This window comes from Hoplias malabaricus, chromosome 9 (assembly GCF_029633855.1).
Source record: "Hoplias malabaricus isolate fHopMal1 chromosome 9, fHopMal1.hap1, whole genome shotgun sequence".
Classification (NCBI taxonomy): Eukaryota; Metazoa; Chordata; class Actinopteri; order Characiformes; family Erythrinidae; genus Hoplias; species Hoplias malabaricus.
In genome coordinates, this window is record NC_089808.1 from 35,857,229 (window position 1) to 35,873,442 (window position 16,214).

At 41.4% G+C, this 16,214-nt stretch overlaps 2 protein-coding genes across 4 annotated transcripts in view; both read left to right on the plus strand.

The window, feature by feature from the left end:
• LOC136707013 (neuropilin and tolloid-like protein 1) overlaps positions 1 to 8,745 on the plus strand; it is a 14,254-nt gene extending 5,509 nt beyond the window's left edge. For both annotated transcript variants that reach the window (XM_066680836.1, XM_066680837.1), the window contains 6 exons: positions 1 to 37; positions 3,858 to 3,899; positions 3,994 to 4,121; positions 4,320 to 4,548; positions 5,190 to 5,303; positions 7,636 to 8,745. The exon at positions 1 to 37 is cut by the window's left edge and continues 212 nt beyond it. In XM_066680836.1, coding sequence (XP_066536933.1) covers positions 1 to 37; positions 3,858 to 3,899; positions 3,994 to 4,121; positions 4,320 to 4,548; positions 5,190 to 5,303; positions 7,636 to 8,231 — 1,146 coding nt within the window. In that variant the 3' untranslated portion in view covers positions 8,232 to 8,745. The remainder of the gene's footprint in view (positions 38 to 3,857; positions 3,900 to 3,993; positions 4,122 to 4,319; positions 4,549 to 5,189; positions 5,304 to 7,635) is intronic.
• A 2,442-nt stretch (positions 8,746 to 11,187) lies between these two features.
• atpsckmt (fATP synthase c subunit lysine N-methyltransferase) lies at positions 11,188 to 15,415 on the plus strand. 2 transcript variants are annotated; one of them, XM_066680843.1, is made up of 4 exons: positions 11,188 to 11,664; positions 13,302 to 13,439; positions 14,722 to 14,772; positions 15,057 to 15,415. In XM_066680843.1, the coding sequence occupies exons 1-4, from the start codon at positions 11,386 to 11,388 to the stop codon at positions 15,264 to 15,266; spliced, it is 678 nt and encodes a 225-aa protein (XP_066536940.1). In that variant the 5' UTR covers positions 11,188 to 11,385; the 3' UTR covers positions 15,267 to 15,415. The 2 variants fall into 2 exon arrangements, with proteins under 2 accessions (XP_066536940.1, XP_066536941.1); XM_066680844.1 differs by having other exon boundaries at positions 11,188 to 11,589.
• Positions 15,416 to 16,214: the final 799 nt, after the last annotated feature.

Consider the following 16,214-nt stretch of genomic DNA (forward strand, 5'->3'; position numbering starts at 1 on the left):
GCCACTGGGTTTTCTGCCAGATATAATTTCACTCAAGGTAAGAGTTAAGTCAGTGCTATACAAAAGCATGCCCTTTACATAAGCTCAGTAAATCCAGCAGTATGTGTTTGTGGGTCATGTTTTTACTAATGAAACATAATGCACAGGACGTATGGCATACAGCTTTAGAATACAGTCAATCATTTCTTTATCTGCTCTGTTTATTAACTCCTCAGTTTTTCCATCGTCACTTAAAGAGAATATCACTTGCTGTAGGTTATAATTCATAAGGTTTATGAGCTCTTTACAACAACTGGCACAGACACACTACATAATCCTCTATAAAGGCTTATTCCAACAAGACTCAGTTGTCCTTCTGAAGGTCATTACAGACCAAAGAAACTAATGACAACAGATGCTTCTTGTAATAATTTGACGTGTATATAACACTGCTCTATAAACCTAGCTAACGTTTTACTTCACAACACTGTAACATAGTGACCATAAACCTAGTGGGACAATAGAAATATGCACCTGTTTTAATTAGATTCTTGTATTCTCTCCCAGATTTTGTCATTGCTGGATCAAAACCTTGTATCTGAAATGGTAATTTTACAGAACAAGGCTAATTTAATAATTTTACATGTTTTATATAATAAAATTGAGACAGGACACTTGTACATTCAGATGAAGTGATTGTATTTAAAATTAAATTTGATGTTTCTAAAGATTTGTTTTAAGTAATCCCCTAGTTTTGATTGGGTTTATTATTTTGTGTAGAACTTGCTTCTGATTGTTTTTTTTTTTTTTTGTTCATTTTGCAGGATTTTTGATTTTAGAATTCACCCCTGAAGCTGACATACTCTAGTCTTGTGCGGTCTGATTTGGATGGGGTTACATCCAGTGTCCACATCTGAAGGCTCACTATTTGTAGTGCAGGCACACATGCAGCAGCTGAGAGGGTGGGGTGGGGGGGTTGGATGGGGGTTAGTGTTGTCTCTCATCCCAGTTAATGAAAGCTTGTCTTTAGGAGAGTACATTCTAGCCCCTTCTCTACCCTGCGCCCTGGGCTCTGCATTTTATCCTCAACAGATTTGAGTCGGGACGTAAGATTCACTACACACTGAATTATATAATGTGAGTTACTGTGTACCATCGTATTTAACAGGACTTTCATCAAACAAATCTGTGTAAGAGTAACTAGATTCATGTACACATCTTGTCACAGGGTAAAAACGGTTGTCCGGTATTAATTTGGTGCTATTTACAAACCGAATTTGTTATCCATTTTGACTCACATTAGTGAAGTATGATTCTAATATCTGTATTGGAACTGCATGCTCAATTAAAAAAATAGTTGTTGTCATCAGGACAAAATCTCCATTTTTGTCAGTGCTCTGTTTTTCATATTTTAAAGCTATTTGAAAATGCTGCTCTCCAGTGAATAAAGCAAAGGAAATAGGCAGAAATGACTTGGATGTATCAGAATTAAAAAAGACGTCCATTAAATGGTACACAGTTGTAATGGTAAATTCACCAGTATTAAATCAACACTATTAGTGTTAAATTATTACACTAAGAGTGTTAATTTAACACTAATATTGGTGAATGTACTGTGCTAAATCTGATTATTCCTCTTATTACTCATTGTTTGAGTAAAAATCAGTGTTGTTTACTCAAGCACTGGCCACAGATGCCCAACAAATCCTCAGCATTAACACGTCTCTATCCGTAAATCCTGTCATCAGTCTCAGGATAATGAATTAACTGCAGTGTAATGTAAGTGTGCAAATTGTGTGGTTTATAAAACAAAAACTCTCTCTTTTTTTTTTGAACTGCTGTACATTTTGCAGTCACCAGTGCATTAATTTAATCCATTGATTCAGAACGCTATTCCAACTGCAATTTATGGCATATATACAGTTTCTTCCACTTGTGCATGCACTCGTCCTGTTACATCAGTGCACGGAAATAATCCGTGCCAAGCTGTGGCAGAGGTAAGAAACCATGAGAGGATTAGTGAGGATCCCTGCATCATTTTTAGATTGAAACCTCAGTTACACTGATTCTGTTTGGGAGCTGTGAGAAATTAGAATACGTGTAGAGATACTTCGCAATTAAATTTTTTCACAGTCATCTCACAAAGAAGGGAAAGAACGGACAGGTGAAGACAAGACAAAACATACCTTGAAGCCCTGTGTCTTAATGCTCTGCTTCTCATGAAACAGGGCAACCTAATCTGCACGAGGCTGGTACGAGGATTATTAATCTACGTACAATCATGACTGAGAGGCCTCAGGACATCATTTCTCATTCCCTAATCCTGCATGTACAGTTATCATGTAAGGGAAATGGGGAAGATTGCTCTGGAGTTCTTTCAAGGTCAGGGAGGAAACAGTCTCCTGTATCAGCACACTTTCCTTACTGTTAATCTCAAATGAGAATTCATGGCAGCTGATGAAATATTATGACTTTCAGAACCATATCAGATGTGTCTTTATATTCTGAATTCAGTGTGACTTTTGAAAACAGCTTTTAACATGTTCTGATTTAGTTACTAAGTATAGTTCTGTCAAACACCACCATTTTTATTTCGAAACCACAATTCGAAAGAGCGTAGTTTCCAATTTGCAAGAATTCTTGCCATCATTTCATCAATTCTTAACATCACTTTAATGTAGGTCATTATTCATTTCACCCACACAACACCTTTGTGCCTTTCATAACCGCTGATAAAAGCTTACGTGGGCGTAAGTAAAGGTTTAATACAAAAAATCAGTTTCACTTTACAGATGGTTATGACAACTGACATTTTTTGGAATAAGCCTTTACAGATGTTTATGCAAGTTGTCATACAGGTGGCATGTAGCTTTATTAACGATGACCTACAGTAAAGCGTCATATCAACATTTGAGAGAGGACGAAGCCAACCAAAGTAACCTGGATCTTGTTATTTTGATCAGCCAGTAGTGAGCAAACACCAAATGTGCTGTGTGTGACAGCTATGACCAACAAACTACTCACAGTGTTCGAGCTTCAAGTATGAAAAAGTAGATATGCTGGTTTTCTTGAAAAACTTCATTTATAAGAACTTAAAAACAGGCCAATAGCAGACTACACTGGTACCAGAAGTGTAGCAAAACACAAATCCAGGCCGAGGACAAATGTGTATTTGAAAATAGGCAGAAAGTAATGGAAGTCTAAAACCACAGGATACTACTGTTCAAAAATACAAATAACACGGGAAAGACCTCACAAACCGTGAACAAGTATAAGAGTGATATATTCACATCCTTTTCATGTTTTACAAATCCAGAGTTGTGCACCACTACAAATACATGGAATTTAGGATCAAATCTGATTGCTCAAAGGTTCTATAATCATTTAGCTAGATTACCTAGGCCAAACCTGTCCAATAGGAGGAGATGTCAAGGCATGTACCTTTTTGATAATCCTCACTTCTGACTCTCCCGTACTTATCCAGCTGACTTGAAAAATAAAATCCAGCCTGTGGGACTCCAGAACAGGCCAGGCTCAAGTTTGATCGTTGGTGATGGTGATGCTGCAGCCATTCATAGCTGTAAGACTCTCATTGGAAGGGTAGGATGCCCTATCTCCCATCACTCAGCACCGTTCTGGACAATGTAGGCATCTGTTAGCTGAGGTCAGAAAGCTGGCAATTATAGTTCTTCTCTAAGTGTGTCGAGCTTTCCAATGATGATATGAGAAAAGCAGTTTAAGAAAGCAGCTGTGCTTTACACACTTTGGAGGAAAACTGGACGGTTTCAGCTTGGCAGCCAAGACATCTCTGGCAAAGGACTTGAAGGACACATTATCAATGCAATCTTTGAAAGTGTTACTCTTTGCTTGCTTTGCAGATCCGGATTTTAAAGATTCGGGAATTCCTCTGACGCTCCCATGTAAGTTTGAGCTTTTTGAGTCCATAAGACCAATACTAAACCGAAAAAAAACCAGACAGCAGTGAATTGATCCTTGCGTTTCCTGGTGCTGTAGTGTGTGAGTTTGACATGAGCGGACCTGAGGGCATTGTGGAGTCGATGATGGTGTCGAGAGAGGGCAGAGCTCTGCAGACCGAGGCTGTGGACTGCAGGTGGTTCATCAGAGCTCCACCTGGATCAAAGGTAAAGCCCTCCTCCTCCTCCTCCTCAAACACGAATATGTGGTTTATTCATTCTCTGAAAGCTTTATATAACTGACAAAATAATCATAAGGGTACATTAACGTAGTTTAGGAATGCAAGTCAATGTGGATAACAGCCTCTACAAAACGCTGTAAAAGTAATAATGTGTTTTATTCTAAATGGCACATCTCTCCTGCAGATCTACCTGCGCTTTCTGGAATATGAAATGCAGAACTCAAATGAATGCAAGCGCAACTTTGTGGCGATCTACGATGGCAGCAGCTCGGTAGAGCACTTAAAGAATAAGTTTTGCAGCACAGTGGCAAATGATGTCATGTTGCTGACCTCAGTGGGGGTCATCCGCATGTGGGCAGACGAGGGCAGCCGCAAAAGCCGCTTCCGCATACTTTTCACCACCTTCCAAGAACGTGAGCCACTCTATTTTTATTGATTTCCTTTCAGTCACACCATTCACCATATGAACAACATAGATACACAGTGCCATTGTGTGAGTGAGGGAATTTGTCTCAGTGAATTACAAGCCAGTTCCATGAGGTGATTTGGATTTGATAATACTAGGAATGGTTCGTTTTCAAACTACTCAAAATCTGTTTATAAATAATTACCACCCTTTATATATTACAAACCGGGCGGCACGGTGGCGCAGCAGGTAGTGTCTCAGTCACACAGCTCTAGGGACCTGGAGGTTGTGGGTTCGATTCCCGCTCTGGGTGACTGTCTGTGAGGAGTTGGTGTGTTCTCCCTGTGTCTGCGTGGGTTTCCTCCGGGTGCTCCGGTTTCCTCCCACAGTCTAAAACCACACGTTGGTAGGTGGATTGGCGACTCGAAAAAAGTGTGTGTGATTGTGTGTGTTGCCCTGTGCAGGACTGGCGCCCCCTCCAGGATGTATTCCCACCTTGCACCCAATGATTCCAGGTAGGCTCTGGACCCACCGCGACCCTGAACTGGATAAGGGTTACAGATAATGAATGAATGAATGAATATATTACAAACCCTACTGCATAAAAGTTTTCATAGTTTCAAGTTTCATCTTTCATATCTTCCTTAGCTCCATGTGAGGGAGATGCATTCTTCTGCCACAGCAACATGTGCATTAACCACACACTTGTGTGCAACGGTATCCAGAACTGTGTCTATCCATGGGATGAAAATGGATGCAAAGGTATGCAACCAAGTCCTGAAACCACACTTCAGAATATGGAATTATATACCTAATTATTAGACTGGCATTCTCCACAATTTATAAATAAATAAATAAACTTATTTTAGCTTCTTTTTTGTGGATTTTTAATTCCTTATTTGCCTTTTTTAGCTGCATGTCTTTGTATGAACTGCTATAAAATAAAGTTAAAAAAAGTCAATTATTATCATGTCATTCTTCAGACAGTGTTAATATATTTTAATTTTCCTTGTGTTTGGCAAAACCAACTGAGACTAATTAAAGAAATACAGCTCGATTAAAAATCATTCCCTCATCCTAAAATTAGTTGCTCAACCAAGAGATCTCCAAGGTAATACATGATGGATAATATTGACTGCAATGTAAAATGAATGCTGAAATATTTATCAGATTATCAAATTTTAAAACACTTCAGTGGAAGGGTATTTAACCGTGTGTGGTGTTGTTTATAAGATAGAAGATGTATCATGAGTGAAATCAGCAGTCAATCTCATGACTGAGTAATAGCACTTTTGAACTGCAGTGATCCAAAACTGTCACAAACAGGCAAATTCAGACAGACTGGGTTTCTGATGTCATAAACCAAAGAAACCAAACACATCAAATTGAGGGACAGGGCATTCAAGTTGCAGCTGAATGGCAGAAGGTAAAAGTGCAGATAGAGGTGAGGACCAAATACATAATAACAGATCCATGTGCACTTAATGAATGTGAAAGTGTGTACAATTTTAAAGCATTGGCTGTTTATTATTCTTGGAATTAACTTTTATATCTAATTTTGATGAACAGATGTGAGTTGACCTGAGGGGGAATTTAACATCTATCAGGTAGTCCATTGGGATTAAATTTATTCAGATTGATTAAATGCATGTATACATTAAGGCACACATATATACAGGGTGGGCCATTTATATGGATACACCTTAATAAAATGGGAATGGTTGGTGATATTAACTTCCTGTTTGTGGCACATTAGTATATGGGGGGGGGGACTTTTCAAGGTGGGTGGTGACCATGACGGCCATTTTGGATCATGGAACTTTTGTTTTTTCAATGGGAAGAGGGTCATGTGACATATCAAACTTACTGGGAATTTCACAATTTGGTATAGTATGCTTGGTTTTAACATAACTTTATTCTTTCATGAGTTATGAAACTATGGATACTGGAAGCCTGTGCTAGCATTTCTCCTGCGGTGTTTCTATCAGTGTGTGAAGAGTGGGAGAAGAGAGTTGCATTGACAATCCAACACAATGGGCAGCACTTTGAACACATTTTATAAGTGGTCAGAAACTTGTAAATAACTCATGAAGTAATAAAGTTACGTTAAAACCACCACATCATGGTTTTTCTTGTGAAATTCCCAATAAGTTTGATGTGTCACATGACCCTCTTCCCATTGAAAAAACAAAAGTTGGATCCAAAATGGCAGACCGCCATGGTCACCACCCATCTTGAAAAGTTTCCCCCCTCCCATATACTAATGTGCCACAAACAGGAAGTTAATATCACCAACCATTCCCATTTTATTAAGGTGTTTCCATATAAAAGGCCCACCCTGTACATCAAATTGACTGGTTACAGACAATTTAAGTAATATTCACTGGTGGATGTCACCCAAGCAATGTGTTGGCTGATCAACTATGTTTGGGATAAGAAAACTGTAAATTTATTTAATGATTTAAGGCACTTTCTTATGGCACTTTTCCACAGTGTGGTCTTTACTCTACTTGACTCAGCTCTTTTTTATTCCCATTAGACCAAGTACTTTTTTAGTTTCCAAGCAAGCTGAGTAGGGACCTTGTAGCGGACTGACTGAAATGAAGACATGTCTAAAGGACTAAATGCAGATGTCCAGCACAAACAGGCTTTTTGTAAAATCTCCACGCTACAGTAGAGGTCGCGTTTGGGGTTTTTTTAAACTCACAAAGGTAGCCTGTAAAATTACACCATGGTTGATGGCCAATGAAAGACTCATTGAGTGAGTGGACACTGAAACAATGAATAGAAAAAACTGTCTGGGTGCTGAGCTGTGTTCAGTTCCCCAAAAAACCCCAACAACGTGCGAATACATGATGAATAAACTATGCTTAACCTTACTGCCGTCAATGAATGTGTTTGTGATGTCATCAGCTACATTTAGGAGAGGGGTGAGCTTTATAGTTTAAAACCAATTGATTATAAAACGAGTGGAGCCAAATAAATTATAGTAGAGTAGGTACCATGCAGTGGAAAAGAATCATAAGTATTGGGATCAGAGATCAGGTCACAGATTTGTAGAGTGTGCTGTGATACTTTCTTTGCCCCTATCCAGAGAAAAGGAAAGCTACCATCTTGGAACACCTGGACAACACCAACGTGACCATCATTGGAGTGACCTGCGGAGTGGTGTTCATTCTGTTGACCGTGTCCATAATCATCCAGGTCAAGCAGCCACGCAAAAAATACATCATAAGGCGAGACGACTTTGATCCCGCCCTCCTTCCTGAGGCCTTTGAGCCACCTCACTACGAGCTGTGCACTCTGAGGAGGGCAGCTTCTGCTGAGGGTGAGGCTCTGCCAGAGGACTTCCCCAAGCTCCAGCGCTCCTCATCCAAGTGCATCCACGGGCACCACTGTGGGTCCCAGGCGTCCAGTGTGAGGGGCAGCCGCAGTGACTTGAGTCTGCGCGACGCTGCCACCATCCTCTCCGAGATGCAGGCAGTGGCGCCACAGCCTCCTCCTCTCCAACATCACACCCTCCCCGGAGGCCGCAGGAACATCGTAGTGATGAAGCACAGCTACTCGCAAGACGGTGCCGAGGTGTGCGAACTGGATGATGACCTGGAGGACGGCCCCACCACCAGCCACGGCCATGGGAGAGTGGGCATGGAAAGGACTGTGCACCGATCAGTGTCCAATGACTTCTGACAGAGACCTTTCTGGCTCATGCACTTTATTTGATTAACCCCATGGAAAATATCAAAATGCACATCAGTTTGTTTGGCATTTTATGTTGAGAACACCACAAAGGACCCTCTTCAGCCAATCTCTTGTTGTACATATGCACTGAATCTTTTTGTATTGCTCAACGGATGTGTGTCTGTGTATAATGCTGATGATACTGTATGGGACAGCACTTTGAATTCACATTTAACTCTTTGGGAAGCGGCGGACTGGGGGATTATGAGTTCTGTGTACATTTTAGGATAATGACGTTTTTTTGATATTCAGCACAGACTTTTAATCACATTTATTACCACTGAAAACTCTACCAATGTTTCAAGTGAATGCACCTTATCCGTCTCTGTCAATATGCTTTTGTTCTCCATCTCTTAAATGTAAGCAGCCGTACAGGCCGACATGTGTTGTCTTAACTTTATTCTTTGAACTTGTGTGTCATAACCTTATCATCATCACATGACTGCTGCAAATAACTGTCACTACCTACAAACGTATTAAATGTGGTTTTTCTGCATCGCTTTTTTTAAAGCAGATTTAGAGTATGTGTTTATTCTGCCTTCCAATTCGGGTCTTGCATAAGGTAACTACCCTAGTGTTATGTCTTTACTGAAAATAAGAATGAAACTCCATGCTGTGTATCTACAGGGTGGGCCATTTATATGGATACACTTTAACAAAATGGGAATGGTTGGTGATATTAACTTCCTGTTTGTGGCACATTAGTATATGGAAGGGGGGGAACTTTTTAAGATGGGTGGTGACCATGTCGGCCATTTTGAAGTCGGCCATTTTGGATCCAACTTTTGTTTTTTCAATGGGAAGAGGGTCATGTGACACATCAAAATTATTGGGAATTTCACAAGAAAAACAATGGTGTGCTTGGTTTTAACGTAACTTTATTCTTTCATGAGTTATGAAATACGGATATTGGAAGCCTGTGCTAGCATTTCTCCTGTGTTGTTGCTATCAGTGTGTGAAGAGTGGGAGAAGAGGGTTGCATTGACAATCCAACACAATGGGCAGCACTTTGAACACATTTTATAAGTGGTCAGACACTTGTAAATAACTCATGAAAGAATAAAGTTATATTAAAACCAAGCACACCATTGTTTTTCTTGTGAAATTCCCAATAAGTTTAATGTGTCACATGACCCTCTTCCCATTGAAAAAACAAAAGTTGGATCCAAAATGGCCGCCATGGTCACCACCCATCTTGAAAAGCCCCCCCACCACCCATATACTAATGTGCCTCAAACAGGAAGTTAATATCACCGACCATTCCCAATTTATTAAGGTGTATATACGAGATACGAGATGTGCAGCACCTGAAACTACGGATACTGGAAGCCTGTGCTAGCATATAAATGGCCCGCCCTGTACAAAATTTCACAGAGCATGACACAAATGGGTTATTTTACTAATAGGTAGGTTCACAATTATAAACCTAGTCATACATTTGGCTGGCTCCATCCACACTGCTTGTAAACTGAGCCTATGGGTCACTGATGGTCTAAAGGTTATTGAAATTAATACAGGATTAGCTGACAAAATATGTAAAAAGCCCAATTTATTTTCACACATACCTAAGCATCCGCTTTCTCGCAGGATTAAATTCCATCTCAAACTCTTAAGGGCTGACAAGAAGAGAATTTACATCCCTCCCTACACTCTGTCTCTAATGCACATTTGGCCCTGTTGTGTACACTGTGTATACACAAGTACTTTGTTTTGCTGTGTAGTGTTAGTACTGAACTTGTTACCAAACAACAATATATTTGAAATACGTCACGTTACGAGCCTTTAATAAGCTAGGTGATGTACAATTGTGGCAAGCATTATCTCTCAACAATATAGCTCTGACGTTGTCCTAGTACCGCTCTGCCACAATTAGTTTAAAAATGATTGGAGAATCCTTATTGGTCCTCACAGCTGTCAATCACCTGTTTGTATTTTGCTCTGATTTGCTCATACAGAACAAAACCCTGTCATGTCACTGATCAGGGTTGACGCGGTAACCGACACTGGTGCCTCCTCTTGGTTTATATACACTTATTCATTCATTCATTCATTATCTGTAACTGCTTATCCAGTTCAGGGTCGCGGTGGGTCCAGAGCCTACCTGGAATCATTGGGCACAAGGCAGGATGACACCCTAGAGGGGGCGCCAGTCCTTCACAGGGCAACACACACTCACACTTACACATTCACTCACACCTACAGACACTTTTGAGTCGCCAATCCACCTACCAACGTGTGTTTTTGGACTGTGGGAGGAAACCCACGCAGACACAGGGAGAACACACCCCACTCCTCACAGACAGTCACCCGGAGGAAACCCACGCAGACACAGGGAGAACACACCCCACTCCTCACAGACAGTCATCTGGAGAAAACGCACGCAGACACAGGGAGAACACACCACACTCCTCACAGACAGTCACCCGGAGGAAACCCACGCAGACACAGGGAGAACACACCACACTCCTCACAGACAGTCATCTGGAGAAAACGCACGCAGACACAGAGAGAACACACCACACTCCTCACAGACAGTCATCTGGAGCGGGAATCGAACCCACAATCTCCAGGTCCCTGGAGCTGTGTGACTGCAACACTACCTGCTGCGCCACTGTGCCACCCTATATACTCTTAATGTTCTTTAAATATACAGTACACTTTCTGAAGGTTCTGATGCCTAAATGATCTTCCTGTTGTGAACCGACCCAAACAACACCACACAGACATGTTAACAAGATAAAACACTTGATTTCCACTGAAAATCGCGTGTTCCCACGTCAACAAAATCACGAAGTGCGCACTTCAACGAGGGCCTTTTAAAGCTTGGGGCAGGAATTGGGACAGGGCCTAACATCAGTCTCCAGCCCAGCAGATGGCGGTAGTGCACTTTTACAGAAGACGAATACAAGGACACATACTCCCACTTAAAACTACACGAGTTTAACTTGATTTAATTAGAAATAAATGGCTCTGAGTTGTGTATCTTTACGTGAAGTACACTTGATTGAGCTCGTGTTTCAGGGTGATCTGAGCTGAGATCTCCCTCTCTCTCTCTCTCTCTCTCTCTCTCACACACACACACACACACACACACAGACCCAGAATGAGTGTCTCGGTTCAGTCAGAGGAGACTGAGATTGGGACCGGGACCGGGACTAAGCTGAGTCCGGGAGTACGGCGGTTCGGGCTGGTCTTGACCGGTGCTGTGGGCGGGGCTCTCGTGGCTCTGTGCGCGGTCACGACTCCGTTTGTCGCTCCCGCTCTGAGGAAAGTCTGCCTCCCCTTCGTCCCTGGGACCACCGCTCAGGTCAGAAATGTCCTGCAGGTTTTAGGGCCCAGATCAGGGACTCTAGTGGACATTGGAAGCGGCGATGGGCGGATAGTAAGTCTGTCCATTCAGTTTCGTCTTTAAAACTCTAATAAATAGTCATTTTACATCCAAAAAGTACCACAGATAGTGTCTGTCATTAGGGTTTTTTACGTCAATTTTTATTTATCTTTAAATATACATTTAAAAATTTAGATGAATAATGAATTCATCTAAATGAAATGATGAATGAATAATGAAATGGGCGGCACGGTGGCGCAACGTGTAGGTGTCGCAGTCACACAGTTCCAGGGACCTGGAGGTTGTGGGTTCTATTCCCGCTCCAGATGACTGTCTGTGAGGAGTTTGGTGTGTTCTCCCTGTGTCTGTGTGGGTTTCCTCCGGGTGACTGTCTGTGAGGAGTGTGGTGTGTTCTCCCCGTGTCTGAGTGGGTTTCCTCCGGATGACTGTCTGTGAGGAGTGTGGTGTGTTCTCCCCGTGTCTGTGTGGGTTTCCTCCGGGTGACTGTGAGGAGTGTGGTGTGTTCTCCCTGTGTCTGCGTGGGTTTCCTCCGGGTGCTCCGGTTTCCTCCCAAAAACACACGTTGGTACTCAAACGTGTCCATAGGTGAATGTGTGTGTGTGTGTGTTGCCCTCTCCAGGGTGTATTCCTGCCTTGTGCTCAGTGATTCCAGGTAGGCTCTGGACCCACCGCGACCCTGAACTGGATAAGGATTACAGATAATGAATGAATAATGAAATGCTTTTAATGAACCAGTGTATGCACCATAGACTTGGTCATCCCATTAAAACAGCTAAAATTTAACATAATTTTACCTTCAAAATCACTGTGAATCGTCAGTGCTACTTCTAGCTCAGTATTTCAGAAACTGCACTATGTAACATTTGGAAGCGGGTAGGAGACCTCACCTTGACTTTTTAGTACAGTGCTGTTAAAATGAACTACCCTATGCTTCTGGAATATCTTTTTATATTGTATAATCGAACACTACTGTAAGGATGGGACAGCAGCCATATACATGTGATGTCAGCTACAATGTCTGAAGATTAGTGCTGGATTATAAACTCTACTCCAAGTCATCACAAGAACGCTGCTCCACAGCCCAATGCTGGGGCATTACAGATCACTCAGTCCATGTTTGGCATTGGGCCTGGTGACCTTAGGGTCTTCTGCAACCACTCTAGAGCACCACATTTTATTGGCCATTGCTTTTCTACAGAGATTATACATGTGTGTGCACACCTGTGTTTCTGAAAGCACTCTTTAGAAGATGTCTACAAACCTTTGACTATACAGTGTACTTCAAGGTACACACAGCACTGACACAGTTGTTCAGCTGTGTACACACATGTGTAATCTGAAACTCAGGGCCAAGCATCAGCTAAAGGGATGTAAACCTCCCCATCAATGGGCTAATCACCTGCATCAGTACCTGATCTCACTAATGCTGCTGTAGATGAATGCAGTCAAATCCTCACAGTGATTTCACCACCTCCACTGTAAATCGTTTCCAGAAAAGAAATTGCTGGTACTGAAAAAAAGAGAGCGAGAGAGAGACAAACCCATTATTAACGCTCTTGTGGTCATGATTTGATCAAAGTAGCAGGCCACACACGTAACACCAATTCATGTGTTGAAGAAAGAATGTTTAGTCTTTTGATTTCTGATGCTGATTTTCTTGTCTGATGTAGGTTATAGCTGCAGCTAAGGAGGGTTACCGGGCAGTTGGCTTTGAGCTGAATCCGTGGCTGGTGTTCTACTCCCGTTACCGAGCGTGGAGGGAAGGAGTTCATCATCAAACCTCTTTTCACATTTCAGATCTGTGGAAGGTAAGCGTGGGGTTAGCAGACATGTTCTCCTCTGTAGTTAATGAAATGTTTCAGTGCAGATAACAGTGGAATTATCTTTTGAAAGCATCCAACTGGGATATTAATATTTAATAGTATTCAGTTTTAACCCTACCGCCACATGTTCCTCTAATTAGATTTAAGTTCTTTGCTCTTATTCTCCTCTTCAAATAAACATTTCTCTTGAGGTTTAGTGGTTCTTCTACATATTTAATGAGCCTTAAACCTCAAAGGGGCACTAATTTCCACATTTGGAAAACACAAGACTTGAGATGTTCTGGTCCACTATATCTGGCCTGCAGACTCTTGGCAAAATTAAATTTAACGGGTGTTGTTACAGGGCGGAGCGGTGGTGCAGCAGGTAGTGTCGCAGTCAAACAGCTCCAGGGACCTGGAGGTTGGGGGTTTGAGTCCTGCTCCGTGTGACAGTCTGTGAGGAGTGTGGTGTGTTCTCCCTGTGTCTGTGTGGGTTTCCTCCGTGTGACTGTCTGTGAGGAGTGTGGTGTGTTCTCCCTGTGTCTCTGTGGGTTTCCTCCGTGTGCCTGTCTGTGAGGAGTGTGGTGTGTTCTCCCTGTGTCTGCGTGGGTTTCCTCCGTGTGACTGTCTGTGAGGAGTGTGGTGTGTTCTCCCTGTGTCTGCGTGGGTTTCCTCCGGGTGACTGTCTGTGAGGAGTGTGGTGTGTTCTCCCAGTGTCTGCGTGGGTTTCCTCCGGGTGACTGTCTGTGAGGAGTGTGGTGTGTGGTGTGTGGTTGTTACAGAACTTCATGATCTCAGTGTGATAGCACAGACACAGAGCACTTATCCCTATTATTTGTATTAGCAAATGTATGAGTAAATATCAACCCCTAAGACCTCGGCTACATTTTGGTATTAAGTAAGTGATACCAATGGGACAATCTCTTCCATTATACTCCGGAAAGAACAGTAGCCGATTTACGCCAACACCATTCCTCAACACCAGGCTAAGTACAAACACTCATTGCTACCAAAACAAACAAGCCTTCATCATCTTGGGCTTCTACAAAACACTTGGAATATTCATTCACTGTAAAGGCTTTCACACGCCTGCCAGATTGTATTTTGAAGTCATAATACTGAGATTATATTAAATGTAGATTAGGACAGTGAATAGATGTTTGAATCATCTGAATGTTTCTGATATAAAGAAGAGAATAATATACACTGTGGTATTGTCATGGTTTATATCAGACACACTACATACAGACTGCCTTATACTTCATGTGTTGTGTTTCTCCCCCTGTAGGTCAGCTTTGCTCAGTTTTCAAATGTAGTAATATTTGGAGTCCCACAAATGGTAAGAATTTGTATTTCACTTATTTTTACAGTAATAATACAGTTATTAAATAGTTATTGGATTCATGTATTTTAGTATATCATTAATTATATTAAGCATAACCTAAGATAAATAACTATTTTGTTTTAACTGTCAGTTCAAAATACAGACAAAGATTTAGGTCATAAGTGCTGAGGAAAAATCACGTATATTTCTCAGTGAAACTGTAAAAGACCCAGACACTGAGAAATTGTGAATGTGTTGCAGTTAAAGTCTGAATGAAATTGTAATAATTCACTCCACAGATGGAGCAGCTTGAAGCCAAGCTTCAATCAGAGCTTCAGACCTCAGCCAAAGTTGTAGCCTGCCGCTTCCCGTTCCCCACATGGACACCTGACCACGTGGCTGGAGAGGGAATCGACACTGTGTGGGTGTACGATGCCAAGACTTTCAAACCTCAAGTGACAACAAAAAAGCTGCAGGACCACAGTGAAGACAGCAGGACTATTCATTAATGATGAACTATATATTATATTATTTTCTGTTATTAAACATCGATTGGAAACATAGCAGTGTGTAATATAATGTAATTGTTGTAATAAATATTCACTGGATATTGATTTTATTTTCTTAAATCTAATTATATAACAAAAGACTTTCAATAAAAATGGATGTGTTCTTTCTGTCTTTAGAGGAGCTTCATGTCTTCCTGTATACGCAAACGTAATGATGCTGGAATTATTTTCTCTAGGATAAGAATAAAATGAGTGAGAAGATTCATTGCCCAAACTGCACAATATTGGGATAGTGCACTACAAATCAAATAATGGCCTCTGTGTTCAAATAGTAAACTATATTTAAACATGAGGCACATGTAGGGTGACCAGACGTCCTCTTTTACTCGGACATGTCCTCTTTTTTAGACTTAAAAAAATGTCCGGGCGAAATTTCACAAACGTCCGGGATTTTGTTTTTCTAGAGCGTACATAGAACTTCGAGAAGTTTCGTTCACAAACTAGTCCCGCCCTCCCCTACTCCGATTGGTTCGCTTGAGTGAGAAGGGGACGTGGTGAAGTAGCCTAAAATCTTCTGATTGGACGGTCTGACTGTAGAGCTACCGTTATTGGTCGATAACCTTCTCTGTAAACATTTAATTGGTCAGTCTGCACGTCAGTAGTTGTACGTCCACCGTGTCCTCTTTTTCACCATCTCAAATCTGGTCACCCTATGCACACAAATGCTTACTTACTGTGTGAGCAGAAAAAAAAAACATTTTAGTGTCTGTGAAGTGAACTAAATTGTGTTATTATTATATATTACCTCAGATTTATTGTGAGTTAAATATTGGGAATTGTGTGACAGAGCACTACACAGATACATCTACAGCGTCTCTTTCCTAATGGTGCACAATATCAAAATATTGCACTTTTAAATGATATTTATATTGGTTTATCTGCCCCAAT